The sequence below is a fragment of the Procambarus clarkii genome, chromosome 43 (assembly GCF_040958095.1).
Source record: "Procambarus clarkii isolate CNS0578487 chromosome 43, FALCON_Pclarkii_2.0, whole genome shotgun sequence".
In the NCBI taxonomy this organism is placed as follows: domain Eukaryota; kingdom Metazoa; phylum Arthropoda; class Malacostraca; order Decapoda; family Cambaridae; genus Procambarus; species Procambarus clarkii.
Window position 1 is genome coordinate 33,686,542 of NC_091192.1, and position 25,572 is coordinate 33,712,113.

Sequence of the window (25,572 nt, forward strand, 5' to 3'; positions counted from 1 at the left end):
GTTGTGTGGGTTGTGGGTGTGTTGTGTGGGTTGTGTGGGTTGTGTGTGGGTTGTGGGTGTGTTGTGTGGGTTGTGGGTGTGTTGTGTGGGTTGTGGGTGTGTTGTGTGGGTTGTGTGGGTTGTGGGTGTGTTGTGTGGGTTGTGGGTGTGTTGTGTGGGTTGTGGGTGTGTTGTGTGGGTTATGTGGGTTGTGGGTGTGTTGTGGGTGTGTTGTGTGGGTTGTGGGTGTGTTGTGTGGGTTGTGGGTGTGTTGTGTGGGTTGTGGGTGTGTTGTGTGGGTTGTGGGTGTGTTGTGTGGGTTGTGGGTGTGTTGTGTGGGTTGTGGGTGTGTTGTGTGGGTTGTGGGTGTGTTGTGTGGGTTGTGGGTGTGTTGTGTGGGTTGTGTGGGTTGTGGGTGTGTTGTGTGGGTTGTGTGGGTTGTGGGTGTGTTGTGGGTGTGTTGTGTGGGTTGTGGGTGTGTTGTGTGGGTTGTGGGTGTGTTGTGGGTGTGTTGTGTGGGTTGTGGGTGTGTTGCGTGGGTTGTGGGTGTGTTGTGTGGGTTGTGGGTGCGTTGTGTGGGTTGTGGGTGTGTTGTGTGGGTTGTGTGGGTTGTGGGTGTGTTGTGGGTGTGTTGTGTGGGTTGTGGGTGTGTTGTGTGGGTTGTGGGTGTGTTGTGGGTGTGTTGTGTGGGTTGTGGATGTGTTGTGTGGGTTGTGTGGGTTGTGGGTGTGTTGTGTGGGTTGTGGGTGTGTTGTGTGGGTTGTGGGTGTGTTGTGTGGGTTGCGGGTGTGTTGTGGGTGTGTTGTGTGGGTTGTGGGTGTGTTGTGTGGGTTGTGTGGGTTGTGGGTGTGTTGTGTGGGTTGTGGGTGTGTTGTGTGGGTTGTGGGTGTGTTGTGTGGGTTGTGTGGGTTGTGGGTGTGTTGTGGGTGTGTTGTGTGGGTTGTGTGGGTTGTGGGTGTGTTGTGTGGGTTGTGGGTGTGTTGCGTGGGTTGTGGGTGTGTTGTGTGGGTTGTGGGTGTGTTGTGTGGGTTGTGTGGGTTGTGGGTGTGTTGTGGGTGTGTTGTGTGGGTTGTGGGTGTGTTGTGTGGGTTGTGGGTGTGTTGTGTGGGTTGTGTGGGTTGTGGGTGTGTTGTGTGGGTTGTGGGTGTGTTGTGGGTGTGTTGTGTGGGTTGTGGGTGTGTTGTGTGGGTTGTGTGTGTGTTGTGTGGGTTGTGGGTGTGTTGTGTGGGTTGTGGGTGTGTTGTGTGGGTTGTGGGTGTGTTGTGTGGGTTGTGGGTGTGTTGTGTGGGTTGTGGGTGTGTTGTGTGGGTTGTGGGTGTGTTGTGTGGGTTGTGGGTGTGTTGCGTGGGTTGTGGGTGTGTTGTGTGGGTTGTGGGTGTGTTGTGTGGGTTGTGGGTGTGTTGTGTGGGTTGTGGGTGTGTTGCGTGGGTTGTGGGTGTGTTGCGTGGGTTGTGGGTGTGTTGCGTGGGTTGTGGGTGTGTTGCGTGGGTTGTGGGTGTGTTGCGTGGGTTGTGGGTGTGTTGCGTGGGTTGTGGGTGTGTTGCGTGGGTTGTGGATGTGTTGTATGAGTTGCGGGTGTGTTGTGTATGTTTTGGTGTGTTGTGTGTGTGTGTACTCACCTAGTTGTACTCACCTAGTTGTGCTTGCGGGGGTTGAGCTCTGGCTCTTTGGTCCCGCCTCTCAACCGTCAATCAACAGGTGTACAGGTTCCTGAGCCTATTGGGCTCTATCATATCTACACTTGAAACTGTGTATGGAGTCAGCCTCCACCACATCACCCCCTAATGCATTCCATTTGTCAACCACTCTGACACTAAAAAAGTTCTTTCTAATATCTCTGTGGCTCATTTGGGTACTCAGTTTCCACCTGTGTCCCGTTGTGCGTGTGCCCCTTGTGTTAAATAGCCCGTCTTTATCTACCCTATCAATTCCCTTGAGAATCTTGAATGTGGTGATCATGTCCCCCCTAACTCTTCTGTCTTCCAGCGAAGTGAGGTTTAATTCCCGTAGTCTCTCCTCGTAGCTCATACCTCTCAGCTCGGGTACTAGTCTGGTGGCAAACCTTTGAACCTTTTCCAGTTTAGTCTTATCCTTGACTAGATATGGACTCCATGCTGGGGCTGCATACTCCAGGATTGGCCTGACATATGTGGTATACAAAGTTCTGAATGATTCTTTACACACATTTCTGAATGCCGTTCGTATGTTGGCCAGCCTGGCATATATGTGTGTGTGTGTGTGTGTGTGTGTGTACTCACCTAGTTGTATTCACCTAGTTGTATTTGCGGGGGTTGAGCTCTGGCTCTTTGGTCCCGCCTCTCAACTGTCAATCAACTGATGTACTGATTCCTGAGCCTACTGGGCTCTGTCATATCTATATTTGAAACTGTGTATGGAGTCAGCCTCCACCACATCACTTCCTAGTGCATTCCATTTACTAACTACTCTGACACTGAAAAAGTTCTTTCTAATCTCTGTGGCTCATTTGGGTACTCAGCTTCCACTTGTGTCCCCTTGTTCGCGTCCCTCCAATGTTGAATAGTTCATCCTTGTTTACCCGGTCGATTCCCCTGAGGATTTTGTAGGTTGTGATCATATCCCCCCTTACTCTTCTGTCTTCCAGTGTCGTAAGGTGCATTTCCCGCAGCCTTTCCTCATAACTCATGCCTCTTAGTTCTGGGACTAGTCTAGTAGCATACCTTTGGACTTTTTCCAGCTTCGTCTTGTGCTTGACAAGGTACGGGCTCCATGCTGGGACCGCATACTCCAGGATTGGTCCTACATATGTGGTGTACAAGATTCTGAATGATTCCTTACACAGGTTCCTGAACGCCGTTCTGATGTTAGCCAGCCTCGCATATGCCGCAGACGTTATTCTCTTTATGTGGGCTTCAGGAGACAGGTTTGGTGTGATATCAACTCCTAGATCTTTCTCTCTGTCTGTTTCATTAAGTACTTCATCTCCTATTCTGTATCTTGTGTCTGGCCTCCTGTTTCCACTGCCTAGTTTCATTACTTTGCATTTACCCGGGTTGAACTTCAACAGCCATTTGTTGGACCATTCACTCAGTCTATCTAGGTCATATTGTAGCCTCCTACTATCATCCTCTGTTTCAATCCTCCTCATATTTTTTGCATCGTCGGCAAACATTGAGAGGAACGAACCTATACCCTCTGGAAGATCATTTACATATATCAGAAACAGTATAGGTCCAAGGACTGACCCCTGCGGGACTCCACTTGTAACGTCTCGCCAATCTGAGACCTCACCCCTCACACAGACTCGTTGTCTCCTGTTGCTTAGGTACTCCTCTATCCACCGGAGTACCTTCCCTCTCACTCCAGCCTGCATCTCCAACTTTCGCACTAGCCTCTTGTGTGGCACTGTATCAAAGGCTTTCTGACAATCCAAAAATATGCAGTCTGCCCACCCTTCCCTTTCTTGCCTTATTTTTGTTGCCTGGTCGTAGAATTCAAGTAACCCTGTGAGGCAGGACCTGCCATCCCTAAATCCATGTTGGTGCTGTGTTACAAAGTTATTTCGCTCCAGGTGCTCCACTAGCTTTCTTCGCACAATCTTCTCCATCAGCTTGCATGGTATGCAGGCTAGGGACACTGGCCTGTAGTTCAGTGCCTCCTGTCTATCCCCTTTCTTGTATATCGGGACTACGTTAGCTGCTTTCCAAATATCTGGCAGTTCCCCTGTTGCCAGTGATTTGTTATACACTATGGAGAGTGGTAGGCACAGTTCTTTTGCTCCTTCCTTTAGTACCCATGGGGAGATTCCATCTGGTCCTATAGCCTTTGTCACATCCAACTCTAGTAAACACTTCCTTACTTCCCCGCTGGTGATCTCAAACTCTTCCAGTGGTTCCTGGTTAGCTATTCCCTCACTTATCTCTGGAATTTCTCCTTGCTCTAAGGTGAATACCTCCTGGAATTTCTTATTCAGTTCCTCACACACTTCCTTGTCATTTGTAGTGAATGCTTCTGCCCCTATCCTTAATTTCATAGCCTGTTCCTTTACTGTTGTTTTTCTCCTGATGTGGCTATGCAGCAATTTAGGCTGAGTCTTTGCCTTGCTTGCGATGTCATTTTCGTATTGTCTTTCTGCCTCTCTTCTCATCCTAACATATTCATTCCTGGCATTCTAGTATCTTTCTCTGCTCTCCAGTGTCCTGTTATTCCTATAGTTTCTCCATGCCCTTTTACTTTGCTGCTTAGCTAGCCTACATCTCTGATTAAACCATGGGTTTCTCATCTTCATTTGTGTGTGTATGTGTGTGTGTGTGTGTACTCACCTAGTTACTCACCTAGTTGTGTTTGCGGGGGATGAGCTCTGGCTCTTTGGTCCCGCCTCTCAACCGTCAATCAACAGGTGTACAGATTCCTGAGCCTATCGGGCTCTATCATATCTACACTTGAAACTGTGTATGGAGTCAGCCTCCACCACATCACCCCCTAATGCATTCTATTTGTCAACCACTCTGACACTAAAAAGGTTCTTTCTAATATCTCTGTGGCTCATTTGGGCACTCAGTTTTCACCTGTGTCCCCTTGTGCGTGTTCCCCTTGTGTTAAATAGACTGTCTTTATCTACCCTATCAATTCCCTTCAGAATCTTGAATGTGGTGATCATGTCCCCCCTAACTCTTCTGTCTTCCAGCGAAGTGAGGTTTAATTCCCGTAGTCTCTCCTCGTAGCTCATACCTCTCAACTCGGGTACTAGTCTGGTGGCAAACCTTTGAACCTTTTCCAGTTTAGTCTTATCCTTGACTAGATATGGACTCCATGCTGGGGCTGCATACTCCAGGATTGGCCTGACATATGTGGTATACAAAGTTCTGAATGATTCTTTAGACAAGTTTCTGAATGCCGTTCGTATGTTGGCCAGCCTGGCATATGCCGCTGATGTTATCCGCTTGATATGTGCTGCAGGAGACAGGTCTGGCGTGATATCAACCCCCAAGTCTTTTTCCTTCTCTGACTGCTGAAGAATTTCCTCTCCCAGATGATACCTTGTATCTGGCCTCCTGCTCCCTACACCTATCTTCATTACATTACATTTGGTTGGGTTAAACTCTAACAACCATTTGTTCGACCATTCCTTCAGCTTGTCTAGGTCTTCTTGAAGCCTCAAACAGTCTGTGTGTGTGTGTGTGTGTGTGTGTGTGTGTGTGTGTGTGTGTGTGTGTGTGTGTGTGTGTGTGTGTGTGTGTGTGTGTGTGTGTGTGTGTGTGTGTGTGTATGTGTGTGTGTGTGTGTGTGAGCGTCAAGGTTAAAAAATACTTTATTGCTGGATGAACAGAGGCATAGGGTGAAAGAAGACGGTCCCAACTGTTTCGCTTCTGTCTGGGGGAGGGGGGGAGGGGGGGAGGGGGAGAGGGGGGGAGGGAGGGACGGAGGGGGGATGGAGGATTAAACTAGACTCTCTCGGTTGTGAATGGAGAACGAAGACCATTGTGCCAGAGCAGGAGCTGGATGGGAGGGTCAAAGGAACGGTTCTGAGGAGCGTGTTTGTAAACAAAGCAAGTCCACGTGGAGTGGCTGGCCTCGTCTGACCTTACCTTCTTGGGCCAGGGGGCACCATGGGCCAGGGGGCACCATGGGCCAGGGGGCACCATGGGCCAGGGGGCACCATGGGCCAGGGAGCACCATGGGCCAGGGGGCACCATGGGCCAGGGAGCACCATGGGCCAGGGGGCACCATGGGCCAGGGAGCATCATGGGCCAGGGAGCACCATGGGCCAGGGGGCACCATGGGCCAAGGGGCACCATGGGCCAGATGGACCGTGGACCGGATAATGTGACTGAGCACCTTACATTGGGTGTGTATTTACACTGCCTCTCTGCTGCCCTTCGCACTCGGAGGTAATCATCCCCCTCCCTCTGGCATCTCCTTAATGCTTCCCTTCTTCTTCTCTTCATATAGTTCTCCATTCTCTCGTACTTGTTCCCTTTACTACCTTACACCCTTGGTTAAGCCATGGGTTAGTCCTATGGATATACTGGTGAATTAGTTTGGATTCGGGAAGGACCTGGGTAAATAATGGGTTGAAAATAGAGGCGTAGTTTAGCGGAGCAGGTGAGAAGGTAGCACAGTAGGCGCGGGGTGGGTGGAGTGTCTCAGGCGGAGGTGGAGTGGTTTGGGGAGGTTGGCTGTAGGCGGGACTTGGTCACTAGGCCGTCTTTGGTGGTTATCTTGAGGTTATCTTGAGATGATTTCAGTGCTTTTTTTAGTGTCCCAACGGCCCGGTCCTCGACCAGGCCTCCACCCCCAGGAAGCAGCCCGTGACAGCTGACTAACACCCAGGTACCTATTTTACTGCTAGGTAACAGGGGCATAGGGTGAAAGAAACTCTGCCCATTGTTTCTCGCCGGCGCCTGGGATCGAACCCAGGACCACAGGATCTGTCATTCGGTGTCCTGTAGTCTTATCTTGGTGAAATATGACCTTCCTTCAGGCACGGTTATATTAGTCGGCTGGTTGTGTGTGTGTGTACTCACCTAGTTGTGCTTGCGGGGGTTGAGTTTCGGCTCTTTGGTCCCGCCTCTCAACTGTCAATCAACTGGTGTACAGGTTCCTGAGCCTATTGGGCTCTATCATATCTACACTTCCAACTGTGTATGGAGTCAAGCTCCACCACATCACTGCCTAATGCATTCCACCTGTTAACTACTCTGACACTGTAACAATTCCTTCTAATGTCTCTATGGCTCATTTGGGCATTCACTTTGACCTGTGTCCCCTAGTGCGTGTGTCCTTTTAGTTAAATAAACTGTCTTTATCTACCTTATCAATTCCCTTGAGAGTCTTGTATGTGGTGATCATGTCCCCCCCTAACTCTTCTGTCTTCCAACTAGGTGAGGTTTAACTCCCGTAGTCTCTCCTCGTAGCTCATACCTCTCAGTTCGAGTAATAGTCTGGTGGCAAACCTTTGAACCTTTTCCAGTTTAGGTTTATCCTTGACTAGATATGGTCTCCATGCTGGAGCCGCATACTCCAGGATTGGTCTGACATATGTGGTATACAAAGTTCTGAAAGATTCCTTACACAAGTTTCTAAAGGCCGTTCTTATGTTAGTCAACCTGGCATATACCACTGATGTTATTCTCTTGATATCAACCCCCAAGTCTTTTTCCTTCTCTGACTGCTGAAGAATTTCCTCTCCCAGATGATACCTTGTATCTGGCCTCCTGCTCCCTACACCTATCTTCATTACATTACATTTGGTTGGGTTAAACTCTAACAACCATTTGTTCGACCATTCCTTCAGCTTGTCTAGGTCTTCTTGAAGCCTCAAACAGTGTGTGTGTGTGTGTGTGTGTGTGTGTGTGTGTGTGTGTGTGTGTGTGTGTGTGTGTGTGTGTGTGTGTGTGTGTGTGTGTGTGTGTGTGTGTGTGTGTGCGCACGCGCACGCGTGCGAACTGACAGGACATTATATCCAATTCCTCCAGCTATAAATCCCTATGACGTCATGGACCGCTCTGACGTCATGGATCTCCAGGTGACGTCACGGACCGCCCTTGAATGACGCTATTATTCTCACAGTGTTTTGTTGTGGGGTTTTGTGCCCACAGAGGCGCGCGTCTACGCGACCGGGGCTATTATTGTGCCTGCTTCACTGGCGGTCACAACCTCGCCCTCAACCTGGTTTTTCTTGTTACTAAAGTATGTCTTCTGCTCTTCCCAATACCTCGCCACTCCGTCAAATATACCACGGGTCTTGTCTAACCTGAAACGTACAAAATTCAACGGTCAGTTGTGGTGGTGTGGCGCTGCTCAACGGTCAGTTGTGGTGGTGTGGCGCTGCTCAACGGTCAGTTGTGGTGGTGTGGCGCCCTCAACGGTCAGTTGTGGTGGTGTGGCGCCCTCAACGGTCAGTTGTGGTGGTGTGGCGCTGCTCAACGGTCAGTTGTGGTGGTGTGGTGCCCTCAACGGTCAGTTGTGGTGGTGTGGCGCCCTCAACGGTCAGTTGTGGTGGTGTGGCGCTGCTCAACGGTCAGTTGTGGTGGTGTGGCGCTGCTCAACGGTCAGTTGTGGTGGTGTGGCGCCCTCAACGGTCAGTTGTGGTGGTGTGGCGCCCTCAACGGTCAGTTGTGGTGGTGTGGCGCTGCTCAACGGTCAGTTGTGGTGGTGTGGCGCTGCTCAACGGTCAGTTGTGGTGGTGTAGCGCCCTCAACGGTCAGTTGTGGTGGTGTGGCGCTGCTCAACGGTCAGTTGTGGTGGTGTGGCGCTGCTCAACGGTCAGTTGTGGTGGTGTGGCGCCCTCAACGGTCAGTTGTGGTGGTGTGGCGCCCTCAACGGTCAGTTGTGGTGGTGTGGCGCTGGTGAACGGTCAGTTGTGGTGGTGTGGCGCTATTCAACGGTCAGTTGTGGTGGTGTGGCGCCCTCAACGGTCAGTTGTGGTGGTGTGGCGCTGCTCAACGGTCAGTTGTGGTGGTGTGGCGCTGGTGAACGGTCAGTTGTGGTGGTGTGGCGCTATTCAACGGTCAGTTGTGGTGGTGTGGCGCCCTCAACGGTCAGTTGTGGTGGTGTGGCGCTGCTCAACGGTCAGTTGTGGTGGTGTGGCGCTGGTGAACGGTCAGTTGTGGTGGTGTGGCGCTGCTCAACGGTCAGTTGTGGTGGTGTGGCGCTGGTGAACGGTCAGTTGTGGTGGTGTGGCGCCCTCAACGGTCAGTTGTGGTAGTGTGGCGCCCTCAACGGTCAGTTGTGGTGGTGTGGCGCCCTCAACGGTCAGTTGTGGTGGTGTGGCGCTGCTCAATGGTCAGTTGTGGTGGTGTGGCGCTGCTCAACGGTCAGTTGTGGTGGTGTGGCACTGCTCAACGGTCAGTTGTGGTGGTGTGGCGCTGCTCAACGGTCAGTTGTGGTGGTGTGGCGCCCTCAACGGTCAGTTGTGGTGGTGTGGTGCCCTCAACGGTCAGTTGTGGTGGTGTGGCGCTGGTGAACGGTCAGTTGTGGTGGTGTGGCGCTATTCAACGGTCAGTTGTGGTGGTGTGGCGCCCTCAACGGTCAGTTGTGGTGGTGTGGCGCTGGTGAACGGTCAGTTGTGGTGGTGTGGCGCTATTCAACGGTCAGTTGTGGTGGTGTGGCGCTGCTCAATGGTCAGTTGTGGTGGTGTGGCGCTGGTGAACGGGCAGTTGTGGTGGTGTGGCGCTGCTCAACGGTCAGTTGTGGTGGTGTGGCGAAATTTAACGGTCAGTTGTGGTGGTGTGGCGCCCTCAACGGTCAGTTGTGGTGGTGTGGCGCTGCTCAACGGTCAGTTGTGGTGGTGTGGCGCTATTCAACGGTGAGTTGTGGTGGTGTGGCGCCCTCAACGGTCAGTTGTGGTGGTGTGGCGCTGCTCAACGGTCAGTTGTGGTGGTGTGGCGCTGCTCAATGGTCAGTTGTGGTGGTGTGGCGCTGCTCAACGGTCAGTTGTGGTGGTGTGGCGCCCTCAACGGTCAGTTGTGGTGGTGTGGCGCTGCTCAACGGTCAGTTGTGGTGGTGTGGCGCTCTTCAACGGTGAGTTGTGGTGGTGTGGCGCCCTCAACGGTCAGTTGTGGTGGTGTGGCGCTGCTCAACGGTCAGTTGTGGTGGTGTGGCGCTGCTCAATGGTCGGTTGTGGTGGTGTGGCGCCCTCAACGGTCAGTTGTGGTGGTGTGGCGCCCTCAACGGTCAGTTGTGGTGGTGTGGCGCCCTCAACGGTCAGTTGTGGTGGTGAGGCGCCCTCGACGGTCAGTTGTGGTGGTGTGGCGCCCTCAACGGTCAGTTGTGGTGGTGTGGCGCCCTCAACGGTCAGTTGTGGTGGTGTGGCGCCCTCAACGGTCAGTTGTGGTGGTGTGGCGCTGCTCAACGGTCAGTTGTGGTGGTGTGGCGCCCTCAACGGTCAGTTGTGGTGGTGTGGCGCTGCTCAACGGTCAGTTGTGGTGGTGTGGCGCCCTCAACGGTCAGTTGTGGTGGTGTGGCGCTGCTCAACGGTCAGTTGTGGTGGTGTGGCGCTGCTCAACGGTCAGTTGTGGTGGTGTGGCGCTGCTCAACGGTCAGTTGTGGTGGTGTGGCGCCCTCAACGGTCAGTTGTGGTGGTGTGGCGCTGCTCAACGGTCAGTTATGGTGGTGTGGCGCTCTTCAACGGTGAGTTGTGGTGGTGTGGCGCCCTCAACGGTCAGTTGTGGTGGTGTGGCGCTGCTCAACGGTCAGTTGTGGTGGTGTGGCGCTGCTCAATGGTCAGTTGTGGTGGTGTGGCGCCCTCAACGGTCAGTTGTGGTGGTGTGGCGCCCTCAACGGTCAGTTGTGGTGGTGTGGCGCCCTCAACGGTCAGTTGTGGTGGTGTGGCGCCCTCGACGGTCAGTTGTGGTGGTGTGGCGCCCTCAACGGTCAGTTGTGGTGGTGTGGCGCCCTCAACGGTCAGTTGTGGTGGTGTGGCGCCCTCAACGGTCAGTTGTGGTGGTGTGGCGCTGCTCAACGGTCAGTTGTGGTGGTGTGGCGCCCTCAACGGTCAGTTGTGGTGGTGTGGCGCTGCTCAACGGTCAGTTGTGGTGGTGTGGCGCTGCTCAACGGTCAGTTGTGGTGGTGTGGCGCTGCTCAACGGTCAGTTGTGGTGGTGTGGCGCTGCTCAACGGTCAGTTGTGGTGGTGTGGCGCCCTCAACGGTCAGTTGTGGTGGTGTGGCGCCCTCAACGGTCAGTTGTGGTGGTGTGGCGCCCTCAACGGTCAGTTGTGGTGGTGTGGCGCTGCTCAACGGTCAGTTGTGGTGGTGTGGCGCCCTCAACGGTCAGTTGTAGTGGTGTGGCGCTGCTCAACGGTCAGTTGTGGTGGTGTGGCGCCCTCAACGGTCAGTTGTGGTGGTGTGGCGCCCTCAACGGTCAGTTGTGGTGGTGTGGCGCTGCTCAACGGTCAGTTGTGGTGGTGTGGCGCCCTCAACGGTCAGTTGTGGTGGTGTGGCGCCCTCAACGGTCAGTTGTGGTGGTGTGGCGCTGCTCAATGGTCAGTTGTGGTGGTGTGGCGCCCTCAACGGTCAGTTGTGGTGGTGTGGCGCTGCTCAACGGTCAGTTGTGGTGGTGTGGCGCTGCTCAACGGTCAGTTGTGGTGGTGGGGCGCCCTCAACGGTCAGTTGTGGTGGGGTGGCGCTGCTCAATGGTCAGTTGTGGTGGTGTGGCGCTGCTCAACGGTCAGTTGTGGTGGTGTGGCGCCCTCAACGGTCAGTTGTGGTGGTGTGGCGCTGCTCAACGGTCAGTTGTGGTGGTGTGGCGCTGCTCAACGGTCAGTTGTGGTGGTGGGGCGCCCTCAACGGTCAGTTGTGGTGGGGTGGCGCTGCTCAATGGTCAGTTGTGGTGGTGTGGCGCCCTCAACGGTCAGTTGTGGTGGTGTGGTGCCCTCAACGGTCAGTTGTGGTGGTGTGGCGCCCTCAACGGTCAGTTGTGGTGGTGTGGTGCCCTCAACGGTCAGTTGTGGTGGTGTGGCGTCCTCAACGGTCAGTTGTGGTGGTGTGGCGCTGCTCAACGGTCAGTTGTGGTGGTGTGGCGCCCTCAGCGGTCAGTTGTGGTGGTGTGGCGCTGCTCAACGGTCAGTTTTGACCGGTAATTTACATAAAGACTTGAATCAATGTTGCAATACAGAGAACTCGACCATTTGTCAGCCAATAGAGGCGAGACTTCGTTAAATAAACTAACCATTCCGCCCATAACACCAATCCAACACGGCACAAGCGGACTAGGTAGCAGTGCTGTCAATGTTGACACAGTAAATCAATACGTTAATTTAACATCAGAAATATTATCAAAACATTTTCTAAAGTATGTAAACTGTTGGGAATTTTATTAATTGATATTAAAATATATTTATAAATGGTTTATAATAACAGGTCTTAATCCCCTCGTCCTCCCCACCATTCTCCATTCCCCAGGCCCCTCGTCCTCCCTATTAATTAATATACACTTTGGGCTGGTAACGACTCAGCATTGCATCGTCCATTTAGTAGACAAAGGTCCGGTCGGTTAGGGAATTTCATTGCTGATACATTGATACCAGAATGAAAGAGCCAGGACCAGAATTGAGGTAACAAAGTTGAAAAGCGTTTACTCATTGTATTGCTCTTTATTAGCGCTCACTAGGGTGACGCTCCGTCACTTTCTCTGTGGTTGTGGGTGGTACGCCCACATTCAGAGACCAGTACAAGAATGTAGCACATTCTTGTACTGGTCTCACTTACGTGGTGTACAGTATACCGTGATCATTTAAACATAACTATGCATTTGTACTCTCAATTCATTTTTCTATCCGATAAAATACGCACAGCAATCCGCTTTAATAATAATAATAGTAATAAATACAGTTATTTGCACCCACACGCCACTTGATTGGTAGCCGCTCAAGATGGGCGAAAATGTTTTAACCAATCGTGTTCCGTTATGATCTCCCCAGCACCCGCCCGCTGATTGGTGGGGGCTTAGTGCGGCTTATTCCGTGATTGGTGGGTAGGTTGCCAGCGTCCCATTTGATGATCAAGAATGTCAGTGCTGCCAGAGAGCTCGGCGGGGCGGGACGCACGGAGTTAGTCCTGCGGTCTGACGCACGGAGTCTCTACTCAACACGCTCATAATGCTGGAATATTGTTATGATTTACGAGTTTATTTAATGGTTGGGCAATAAAGTCTGGTTTATCTTGTACACTTCGTGTGGTGTTTTATGTAGTGTAGACTCCAGTTTGCACAGTGTGTGTGGGTGTACCTTACAACAGAAGCTCTGATGTTTTATATAGTGTAGACTCTTTAGTTTACACAGTGTAGGCTCTAGTGGTCTACAGTATAGGCTTTGGTGGTAAACAGCCTTTACTGCCATACACAAGGACTACACCCTAGGATGTTACAGTGTGTGCTTGAGGTAGTCAAGTAATTGAATACTACAAGTACACTTAGTAAACACAGTAGTGTACACTACTGTGTTCACTTAGTGTACACTACTGTGTTTACTTAGTGTACACTACTGTGTTCACTTAGTGTACACAACTGTGTTCACTTAGTGTACACAACTGTGTACACTGTGTACACTGTGTACACTACTGTGTACACTGTGTACACTACTGTGTTCACTTAGTGTACACAATTGTGTTCACTTAGTGTACACAACTGTGTTCACTTAGTGTACACAACTGTGTACACTGTGTACACTACTGTCCAGCGACTTTAATATTGTTGTACAAGTAAATTGTAACTTAACGAAATTGGTTCCACTGGTCGGGATCAGGTTACGAGCGCCACCACTCAAACAATTCCACAATTTAACTAAGCTGAAATAATTCATATTTTTATTTTGACAGTATCCAATAGCAACAGGATTAAACTGTGAGCAGTCATTGGTAGACTGAACGAGTGTTGTTCTCCCTGAGACAGTTTAATCGTACTTAGCTCCGGAAATTGTTCAATACATAGTTAAGCAAGCCATTATCCTAAATGACAGTTCCTGTAACTACGACCACTCAATTATAACTTTTCTACAGGGCACGAAAAAAAAGACAAAAACTAAACGAACATTTTCCTATGCCTATAATAGAAAATATATGTACTAAAATTAGGATTATTATAGCACATATTAGGCTACGAGGGCTTATTTATAGCCTAGGACAGCTTAGATTGTTTAGTTAATTTTACATTTCTCATAGTTCTGTGGGGAAAATCCTGCAGTTCAAAATGTTGAATAAAAACACTATCATTTACTGGATGAGAAGTTGCACTTGTGACGTTGTGTAGTGAAGGAAAGGCAGAAAACTCATAAATAATTGTGGCCAAAATTTAAAAATTCAACCTTGAGTGTGTGTGTGTGTGTGTGGTGCTCGAGTACTCTGTGTACTGGTTAAACAGCGACTCCCGCTTCAATAATTCCTACGTTCCGCCACTTGCCCTCCGCTAGGTACTGGTTCAGGTTATAAATACGCGGATCGAAGCTGGTATGTGCTTGTGTTTGGTGAGGAAGCAATCCCTCCCAGGGTCACGCTCTCTACCACACACACAACCTTGTGCCACTCTTATTTCCTGGATATATATATATATATATATATATATATATATATATATATATATATATATATATATATATATATATATACATATGTCGTACCTAGTAGCCAGAACTCACTTTTTGGCCTACTATGCAAGGCCCGATTTGCCTAATAAGCCAAGTTTTCCTGAATTAATATATTTTCTCTATTTTTTTTCTTATGAAATGATAAAGCTACCCATTTCATTATGTATGAGGTCAATTTTTTTTTATTGAAGTTAAAATTAACGTAGATATATGACCGAACCTAACCAACCCTACCTAACCTAACCTATCTTTATAGGTTAGGTTAGGTAGCCGAAAAAGATAGGTTAGGTTAGGTTAGGTAGGTTAGGTAGTCGAAACAACATTAATTCATGAAAACTTTGCTTATTAGGCAAATCGGGCCTTGCATAGTAGGCTGAGAAGTGCGTTCTGGCTACTAGGTACGACATATATATATATATATATATATATATATATATATATATATATATATATATATATATATATATATATATATATATATATATATATATATATATATATATATATATATATGTTGTTGAATATGACCGAAAAGGTAAGAGAAATGATTATAACATGAATCTTCTCAATATTTCTTATGTTTTTCTTCACTGTCGAGAGAAGTTGAACAATTAACTATCCAAAGTTCATTTTTTACACTTTATTATGGTCTGACGCCTAGGGATGTGTTTCGCAAAGCACTCCTTATATTTTCAAACACATATTTATCATGCTGTTACAAAGGCTTATATCCCTCTTGGGGTGAGGTGGTACAGGACCTGAATGAGATGGACAAGTTGATGAAACATAATAGATATTAATAGACAATTACATCCATGAACATAAGCAGTTTATGTTCGTGGTGATACTGTCTCTGTGTTGGTTTGGGGTCTTGAAGTGCATAGAATGTTTAAATTCTATTCCTCTCCTGAGTACAGTCTGAAGATGTGGTGGGGTCGGGGTGCAGCTAGGATGAGCCAGGCCCTAGGATGTGGTGGTGGTGGGGTCGGGGTGCAGCTAGGATGAGCCAGGCCCTAGGATGTGGTGGTGGTGGGGTCGGGGTGCAGCTAGGATGAGCCAGGCCCTAGGATGTGGTGGTGGTGGGGTCGGGGTGCAGCTAGGATGAGCCAGGCCCTAGGATGTGGTGGTGGTGGGGTCGGGGTGCAGCTAGGATGAGCCAGGTCCAAGGATGTGGTGGTGGGGTCGGGGTGCAGCTAGGATGAACCAGGCCCTAGGATGTGGTGGTGGGGTCGATGTGCAGCTAGGATGAGCCAGGCCCCAGGATGTGGTGGTGGTGGGGTCGGGGTGCAGCTAGGATGAGCCAGGCCCTAGGATGTGGTGGTGGTGGGGTCGGGGTGCAGCTAGGACGAGCCAGGCCCTAGGATGTGGTGTTGGTAGTGGTGGTGGGGCGGCCCGGCTCACTACCACTATCTGGGGAAGGACGGCCCGCGGCTGTCGCTGGTAATGGCGCTCGAAATTGGTTGGTAATTTATTCTTGATGGTCGGCCGCATGGTGGCTTACCCAGCCGCCTCACCCACCACCACTACCATGGTTGCTACCACCACTACCATGGTCACCACCACCACTGTCACCACCACTACCATGGTCACCAATGTCACCACCACTACGACCACTGGAACATTATCTAACACAGTGCACAGTTACAACCACAACAGACCACTGGAACATTATCTAACACAGTGCACAGTTACAACCACAACAGACCACTGGAACATTATCTAACACAGTGCACAGTTACAACCACAACAGACCACTGGAACATTATCTAACATAGTGCACAGTTACAAACCCATGAAGATTTCAACTTAGATTCAACAGAGCAAAAGAAGTTGTTAAACACGTGGGACAAAATCTTACTGAAGCGACCATAAGAGTCATAAACACTCATACTCCGCCCAAGTAAAACAGAAACAAGCAACACTTAGTGGGCCAGCCAGAGGCTTAGGGCCCGCGCTGGAATACCCCTGGAAAAAAAAACACCACTACCACCACCCCAACCACCACCATCACCATTGCTACTATCACCACCACCACCACAACCACTACAGCCTGAGGGAACCTACATTAAGGTGACCCTCGAGCACTGTGAAGCAGGAGGCCCGTCAAGACGCCCCAATAGTGCAGTTGTCTCTATTCTTCCGTTGTTCCTGAGAGCTGTTGGGGCAGGCAAAAGGTCTCCTGTACACAGTGCCTGGTTCAGGAGCCTTAAGATATAGAACAGCACGATACAAAGTTGAGGAGCGGGGACCCAAGAGCTGAGGCCCCACTTATCGTGTTCATTCTTCTTCAAAAAAAAGGTTTTCTCTTTTTTTGGGCTTTTTTGTCAAAAAAAGTTTTTTTTCCCCCTCTCTCTCACCCTTTTCTTCTTTCGTATACATAATCCCTTTGTTTTAACACTGCTCTATCTACTAGTTGTGGCCTTTTATCCCCTTTACCACTATGGTCATCTACTCTTTATTGCTTTCTCCTTTTCCTTTTTCCATTCTAGGTTGCCTGGCCTCTCCTCTCCTCTACCTTCTCTACCTTCTGAAGCGAATGAGATAATAGGGAAAATCGAAATATAAATGTCTTTAAGCTGGATGACAGGCGCCCTTTTACACTCTACTCTGGTTATCTACTTGGATAGCAGGATAACCAATAAGTATCTACCCACCTCTTTATCTACTTGCATAACAGGAGAATCGTTCATTATCTACCATGGGTTATCTACATGGGTAACAAGAGAGCCATTCATTATCTACGGTGGTTATCTACTGGGATAACAGAAGAACCATTATCTACACCCTAATTATCTACTTGCATAACGGTAGAATAATTCATTATCTACCATGGTATCTACATGGATAACAAGAAAACCATTTAGTATCTACGGTGGTTATCTACTGGGATAACAGGAGAATCATTCACTACCAGGTTAGCTACTGGGATAACAGGAGAATCATTCACTACCAGGGTTATCTACTGGGATAACAGGAGAACCATTCACTACCATGGTTATCTACTGGGAAAACAGGAGAACCATTCACTACCAGGGTTATCTACTGGGAAAACAGGAGAACCATTCACTACCAGGGTTATCTACTGGGATAACAGGAGAACCATTCACTACCAGGTTATCTACCGGGATAAGAGAGTGAGTGAGGGGAGGGTGAGGGAAGAGCTTGTGTCCATGGTGGTGCTGAAGGGGAGAGACATCCTTCTCAAGGTGGTGTGTGAGAGAGGGGACATGTCTGAGGGGAAACTCCTTGTGCCAAGGGTCAAAGGGAAAGCTTACGGGCCTGTGGGCTGAGTGCCCTTGGAACAAGGCGCGGAACTCTCTGAGTAGGAAAGCCGTGGGCGTGTTCCCTTGAGAAGATATGCTGTGCCACAGGGGGTACGAGCCCTATGCCACAGGGTAGAGGGCCCCTGTGCCGCAGGGTAGAAGGCCCCTGTGCCACAGGGTAGAGGGCCCCTGTGCCACAGGGTAGAGGGCCCCTGTGCCACAGGGTGGAAGGCCCCGGTGCCACAGGGTAGAGGGCCCCTGTGCCACAGGGTGGAAGGCCCCTGTGCCACAGGGTAGAAGGCCCCTGTGCCACAGGGTGGAAGCCACGATGCCCTGTGCCCCGGGTGGACCACCACAGGGACCGGGACATGTGTGGTGGACCGCCTCTTGGTGTGTATACACTCACAGTTTAGTCCTGGACAATGTTCAGGACTAAAGTAGTCTTGGTGGTTGGTCAGTCAGGTGTTGTTGTGGCCTTAATAACTTAATAACCTCCCGTGGGTGGCTATAAGGGTTAGTCACATAACCAACAAAGGTGAGGTTAAAGGGGTCCTGTAGCGTTGTTGTCTACGTCCTTGACTCACAACCGAGGGACCTGAGTTCAGTCCTAGGGCAGGACAATAATGCAAGGTACGTTTTCCTTCACCTGATGCCTCTGCTTGCCTGGAGCCATTTTATCCAGTAAATAGGTACCTGGTAATTAACTAGCAGTTGAAGATTGCATCCAGAAGAAGGTCAATAGCTGGCCTGCGGGTGGTGGGTGTGGGGCCGTGATAAGTCTATGTATACAGGCTTCCTGTCACCGACAACGGGATCAAGTGATTCGTGCTAGAACAACCGCTGATGACAGAGGGTTGAGGCGAGCATGTCTCCTCCTACAAGACCACCTCATCAAGCGTCAGGTGTATCTTGTATCCTGGCCCTGTAGTCCGTCCTTCTAAGGTTCCCAACGTCAAGAAACTATCGTACTAAAGTGCCCTTATCCTAACCTACCAGAGGACCCACAACAGAAAACGGAACAGTACGTTAATTTCACGATGTGCTACCATTTTCTACTACGACAATTTTGGCCTTAGAGTATACGTTAAAATGCGACGTGCTATTAGGAGGGCGGACCAGGTCTTAGGTCCACTGTGTGGCCAGCGTCCTCTCCTGCGACGCCCGTCGCGGCTCCTCTGGTGCCTCTGTTGATAGGTGGACCACACCACACACTAGAAGATGAAGGGACGAAGACGTTTCGGTCCGTCCTGGACCATTCTCAAGTTAATTGTTACTGTGATTCATCGCCTGCTCTCTGTTGGTAGTTGGTACTGCTCTGGTCTACGCTTGTAGTGTGTGGTCTTGGTGAGGTCTTTACTAAGACATATAACGTACTCCTCCATCTTCCTCCCTCTCTTTCATCCCTTCATTCTGCACTTACTTTTTTTCCGTTTTATCCTAAATCCTTATCCTTACTTCCCTTCCAAGTGCTGTATGGTCGTAAGGTTCAGCGCTTCCTCCTTACCTTACTTTCTATCATGCTTCCCTCTCCTTATCTCCCCTCATCTCTCGTCACTCCTCTCCTCCCCTCCCTCCCCTACACACACACACACACACACACACACACACACACACACACACACACACACACACACACACACACACACACACACACACACACACACACACACACACACACACACACACACACACACCATAAGAGAGCGTCCAACAGGAGGAGGAACAACTCACCACAAACACAGCCGGGGAGAGATAATGGGATAATACTAAATGATTGTTGCAACTGATACTTCATCCCAGTCTGGAATCAGTGTGGTTAGTGGGCATCCTCTGGGGGATGCTGGAGGCTGCCTCTCTCTCTCTCTCTCTCTCTCTCTCTCTCTCTCTCTCTCTCTCTCTCTCTCTCTCTCTCTCTCTCTCTCTCTCTCTCTCTCTCTCTCTCTCTCTCTCTCTCTCTCTCTCTCTCCTAGCGATGCCCTGTGCGTGGTGCAAATTTACTCCCACATCAGTTACAGTGCTGTAGCCTTAATATACCATAATACCAAGTGCCACACTAAACACCTAAGAGAATACATTTCTTATGTGAATACATCACAGCTCAGAGGAACTGTGATGTATTCTCTCCGCGTTGACGGAACCATTTTTTAAAGTAATAATGGGTTGTTGATGGGATAGGGAGTGGAGGAACGTGTAGTCAGTGGTGTTTGGGGCGAATGGAGGAGATGGGGGGACCTACGTGGGTACACCGAAAATACCCACTTCTTAATTTTCAGGTTTTATTATGTTCAATTTCGTCATTAATGAAGACATGCATCAACATAATGGCCCTAGTGATACCCCGAGCCTAAACCTGGATACAGGTTCGGTGTACAACTGGTTTCCATAACCAGTATATACTTTATTCCTAAGTCAAGATGTACCTATACTTCCCGAACCCTATTACTGCCTGTAGATGTGGTGCCACCTGGCGGGAAGCGCTTCAACTTGGGCGTCAAGGCGTCGATACATGTATACGGTGCGCCAGGAGCCTCTAATTTACTTATAGCGTGACACGCTTCACCTCTGGAATTCTGGAGCCGGAAGACTTTTTAGTGGGCCGAGTGGCGCGGTGGATGACGCTAGCGAGGTTGGTGGTGCGAGGCAGGAGTGAGGCAGAAGTGAGGCAGGAGTGAGGCAGGAGTGAGGCAGGAGTGAGGCAGGAGTGAGGCAGGAGTGAGGCAAGAGTGAGGCAGGAGTGAGGCAGGAGTGAGGCAGGAGTGTGGGAATGGGTGCAACAAATGTTTACCTCACACGAACTGCTACATACGAACTCGTAAATGTTGAAACTTACAGATAATATTGAGTGGAAGGACGCGTGAGATTAACTTGTGTGGGTGGACGTGCACAGATAAACACTTCCCAACCTTCACAAACATATATATTAAACATCAACCAAAATTATCCATAAGAAGTTAAGGTAACTTTTTATGGCTATCTTTCTCCTGATATTTATAAGAAGAAAGCACTAAGCCTGTACGACTACATCAGACGTGGAAGGAATGTGGTGACGGGAACTGGGGCACGAGGACGGAGGTATGGCCTGGTACCCAACCACTGGGGGTCGCGGGGAATCGAACGCCGAGCTACACGAAGCGGAACCGTCTCCGTACCGCCCAGTTTAAATTGTCACGATTTATCCACGAGAAGATATGTGTAGCTTCAGTTTGTTTTAAAAATTTTTTAAATAAACAATGGTATGTCGTGTGTGATGTGACTTAAGTTCACACGACAACGCCATAGTCCAGCATTTCCAGTTTCTGGTCAGGCAATAATTAAGTATCAGCCCATCCTAAAATGATAGTGCTAATGGCAACTCTTTATCAAACACAATAAATGGACCCGAAAAAGTTCATGTTTCGTGTTACTGAATTATCCCGACGACCCACTCAGAACTGTACTAGTAATATAGGACAGTGACCTGTGTAAGCCGTCCTTGTCCTGATACACGTGTGTGTGTGTGTGTGTGTGTGTGTGTGTGTGTGTGTGTGTGTGTGTGTGTGTGTGTGTGTGTGTGTGTGTGTGTGCTCACTTAATTGTGCTTGCGGGGGTTGAGCTCTGGCTCTTTGGTCCCGCCTCTCAACCGTCAATCAACAGGTAGGTGTGTGTGGGGGGGGGGGGGGCTGACCTACCTTGAGGTTACCTTGAGGTGCTTCCGGGGCTTAGCGTCCCCGCGGCCCGGTCGTCGACCAGGCCTCCTGGTTGCCGGACTGATCAACCAGGCTGTTGGACGCGGCTGCTCGCAGCCTGACGTATGAATCACAGCCTGGTTGATCAGGTATCCTTTGAAGGTGCTTATCCAGTTCTCTCTTGAACCCTGTGAGGGGTCGGCCAGTTATGTCCCTTATGAGTAGTGAAAGCGTGTTGAACAGTCTCGGGCCTCTGATGTTGATAGTTCTCTCTTGAACACTGTGAGGGGTCGGCCAGTTATGTCCCTTATGTGTAGTGGAAGCGTGTTGAACAGTCTCGGGCCTCTGATGTTGATAGTTCTCTCTTGAACACTGTGAGGGGTCGGCCAGTTATGTCCCTTATGTGTAGTGGAAGCGTGTTGAACAGTCTCGGGCCTCTGATGTTGATAGTTCTCTCTTGAACACTGTGAGGGGTCGGCCAGTTATGTCCCTTATGTGTAGTGGAAGCGTGTTGAACAGTCTCGGGCCTCTGATGTTGATAGTTCTCTCTTGAACACTGTGAGGGGTCGACCAGTTATGTCCCTTATGTGTAGTGGAAGCGTGTTGAACAGTCTCGGGCCTCTGATGTTGATAGTTCTCTCTTGAACACTGTGAGAGGTCGGCCAGTTATGTCCCTTATGTGTAGTGGAAGCGTTCACTACACACACACACACACACCACTATACATACACGTTCTCTGTGTCCTGCTCACGGACAACACCTGGGCTCTATAACAAGAGAGATGAGCCTCAGATCTGGCTCTGCTCGTGTGGGCAAAATCTCCCAACAGGAATTTATTTATCTATTTAATAATTTATTCATAAATTGTCTTATTCACATTTATTTATTTCTAATTAAAGTGGACTGTATGACTCTTTAGTGGTGTGTATGACTCTATAGTGGTGTGTATGACTCTATAGTGGTGTGTGTATGACTCTATAGTGGAGCTGCTATGAACTTCTCTTCACAACCAGAGGGGGAGGGGGATTTAATAATTGCCTAATCGAAATTAATCGATTGGCCTAATTTGTTAGTAATAGTTAATCTACAATGGTTAATGATAATACAAGGTACTGGTTAGCTGTTATGATGAATGTGGCCTGGTAACAGGCAATGGAGACGCCTCCGTCCCGTAAGCTGAAACTGGCGGGTTAGGCTTTAATGGCGACGAGGTGAGCCCCGTGCTGCACCTGGGAATGTGGTGAGACTTCTCCTACCGAATAATTACACAGCAGCAAACTGCAACTACTATAAGAGGCATATAACAAGGGTATTGTGAGTGATTAAACAAAGCAGCTTACCCGATCAGGGTGGCTCGCCTCGCATCCTAACCAATTAACACTAAATATGCCCATAAATGGCCACTATGACATATACTAGTTGTGTTAATTGTATATAGAATACTTACCAATACTAGCCAGCGCGTGCTGTTGATCCAAGATTCTGTGGGTGCTTTCTAGTGCGACTCGCGGCAAGTTTCTCTGTGAGCTTATGTATGTGTGGTGCCTGGGCCCCAGCTTGTCTCTGTGATGGCGTCTCTCCTTTCCCCGCTCCAGGGGACACGTCCTCTGGAACCGTTCTATACCATACACACTGAAATCACAATAGCGTGATGTATCAAATGAACAAATCCACAAGAACCTTGATGAGGGTTCGAACCTAAGCATGTGAAGTTCCCAGACGGGCCTTAGTCAACTGTACCACCACATGATCAAAACCTGGAGTGCTACTGCCCTCACTAGGGTCCCGAAGCACAACCGGGGTTTCACACAATTCCCCCGTGTATATGGGCTCTGGCAACCAAATGTTCTACCGCGCCTGGGAACATTCCGTGCGTAGGTTCGAACCCTCATCAAGGCCCTTGTGGATTTGTTCGTTCTATTCCAGCCTTTTATCGACAACGGGAAGGAAGGGAATTGTCGGGAAAGCGCCAAGCCATGATAACTATATAGCACTGGGAAGGGATCAGGATAAGGATTTGGGATGGGACTGGGGGAAGGAATGGTGCCCAACCATTTGGACGGTCGGGGATTGAACGCCGACCTGCATGAAGCGAGACCGTCGCTCTACCGTCCAGCCCAAGTGGTTGGACAACGGGAAGGAGACTTCGATTTTATTCACGATTTAATTATATCCAGCTGTGTTTACACTTTTTTTATTTAATTTGATCCCCAGACAGTTTAAAGATTATCTAATGTAAATATTATGAATGAATATAAATTCAGGCGACGTGGTAATAGTCCCATTTTCTAAGAGGAGCCACGACATCCGAATTTTTTTGGAACGATTCACTAAGCTATTTAGGGTTAGTTATTGTTAATATTTGTCTAACATAACAGCAATTTCTTAGTATGCTGGTGTTAGTATTTAGGTTCGGAATTTTCGACGGCTCGTAATGTCTGGCTCTGCTCGCAATGTTGCAGAGTGGATTAGCCCCATAGTGTAAGGTGACTGTATAGAGTATTGCTCCAACACCGCAGTTGTGAGTGACAGGGAAGACTGGGATCACTGGGCTCACATTCACTCTCCTTATCCTATACGTAGCGCTGTTGAAGTATAGAATATTTATACTTTAAAACTTTATATATATGAAGACGCACATGGAATCGTTCATGGCGTTCGAGACGCTTTTGCGCCAGATTTTTGTGATTCTAATTTGAGCCCACTGTTCAAAGGAAACGATTTTGGCTAGACCATCTTCCACGTTCACTGTAACAATATTTGTTTAATTCACTTGATTACTTCCTAATATTTTACCTTTGTGCGTCGACTGACTGGGGCTCCCATAGAGCCACCTTCCCTTCCCTACCCTTCATCACCTTCCCTACTTTTTTTTTAGCGAGACTGAAAATTGGTGTAATTTGCCATTTCATGAATGTGTGGGTATGATTTCAGAGATGACCAGCCTATGCCTGCCCCACACAATGTTCTGTCTCCCTGCAAAGTTTGGTGAGGCTAGCCCCTGCGTCGTCCCCGACCTGTAACTGACTCGCATATATTCTATTGTAGATATAGATATATTATTATTATTATTATGGTGAGGTGGGCTCCTGGGGACCTCTTTGGACCCCTGGGGACCCCTGGGGACCACTGGGGACCCCTGGGGATCTCTGGGGACCCCAGGGGACCTCTGGGGACCCCTGGGGACCTCTGGGGACCCCTGGGGACCTCTGTGGCGGCAGTTCATCACTAATATTGTTTTCTTTCTTTGCAGCGTGATGGTGGGCGGTGGGCGGCGGAGCAGGCTGGTGGGCGGCGGTGAGGGCGGCGCGCGGCCATGACCGGGGACGGCACGGGCGGGGGGGCGCTGGAGCCCGGCGCTGGGGGCGGCGGGGGCGCCACCATGGGCGTCCGCTGGGCCCCCGTCCCCCCCGACAGTGAGGAGCTGATGGACACCCTGGAGGAGGACAAGGAGGACGGGGGCGGCGGGCGCGGGTCGTCGGCGGGGCTCACACGCCTCCACAGCCGCTCCATGACCTCCCTCCCCCCGGAGCCCTTCATGATCATGCGCTCAAAGGCGCTCAACCGCCGCGTGCAGCTCAACGTGGGCGGCGTGCGGCACGAGGTGCTGTGGCGGACGCTGGAGCGCCTCCCGCACACCCGCCTGGGCCGCCTGCGGGAGTGCAACACCCACGAGGCCATCATGGAGATCTGCGACGACTACTCCCTCATCGACAACGAATACTTCTTCGACAGACACCCGCGCTCCTTCTCCTCCATCCTCAACTTCTACCGCACCGGCAAGCTCCACCTGGTGGAGGAGATGTGCGTGCTGGCCTTCTCCGACGACCTCGAGTACTGGGGCATCGACGAGCTGTACCTCGAGTCGTGCTGCCAGCACAAGTATCACCAGCGCAAGGAGCACGTGCACGAGGAGATGCGCAAGGAGGCGGAGTCGCTGCGGCAGCGCGAGGAGGAGGACTTCGGGGAGGGCTGGTGCGCGCCCTACCAGAAGTTCCTCTGGGACCTGCTGGAGAAGCCTCAGACCTCCCTGGCCGCCCGGGTGAGTACTGGCGCCTCCAGCACCTCCTCCTACCACCACTACTACCACACTCTTGCTGCCTGTAAGCTCACTTCTCCGCCCTCTAACTTCATCTCTTGGCCCTATAAGTTCACTTTTTGTCACTGGAAGTTCATTTTTTGTCACTGGAAGTTCATTTTGTGTCCCTGGAAGTTCATTTTTTGTCACTAAAAGTTCAATTCAGTAATTACAGGTTCTAATAATTAATGTGTTCAGCGAAGCCCGTGCCCGTAAACAATGGCCAATTGCTCGTTAATCAAGCCACCAAAACCTTCCTCGTCTCTTGATGGATGAAATGCACTTAACGTATGACGTTGTAATCTATTCCTGTCGCAACTCTATGTACTAAAAATATAAATTAGTTACCACTAGAGCCTAAATAAGTAACTTAACCTCTCCCAGGTCTAACTATACACCAAATTCCAATAATTAGAGATAATTAATATGATAAAATTCCAATTTTGAATATGCAGTTGGTTAACATAACTTGGACGAGCATAACTTGACGCTGGTTTGGATCAGTAAACATTATGCGTAACTGACTC

At 49.8% G+C, this 25,572-nt stretch overlaps 2 protein-coding genes across 2 annotated transcripts in view; one reads left to right on the forward strand and one right to left on the reverse strand.

Annotated features, from left to right (window-relative positions):
* Nucleotides 1-25,572, reverse strand: part of LOC138349978 (potassium voltage-gated channel protein Shab-like) — a 588,390-nt gene that overhangs the window by 280,777 nt on the left and 282,041 nt on the right. The window lies entirely within an intron of this gene.
* The window catches only part of LOC123755946 (potassium voltage-gated channel protein Shab), a 173,377-nt gene continuing 172,069 nt past the window's right edge, over nt 24,265-25,572 (forward strand). Inside the window, exon 1 of the mRNA XM_069300223.1 lies at nt 24,265-25,009. Coding sequence (XP_069156324.1) covers nt 24,284-25,009 — 726 coding nt within the window. The 5' untranslated portion in view covers nt 24,265-24,283. The remainder of the gene's footprint in view (nt 25,010-25,572) is intronic.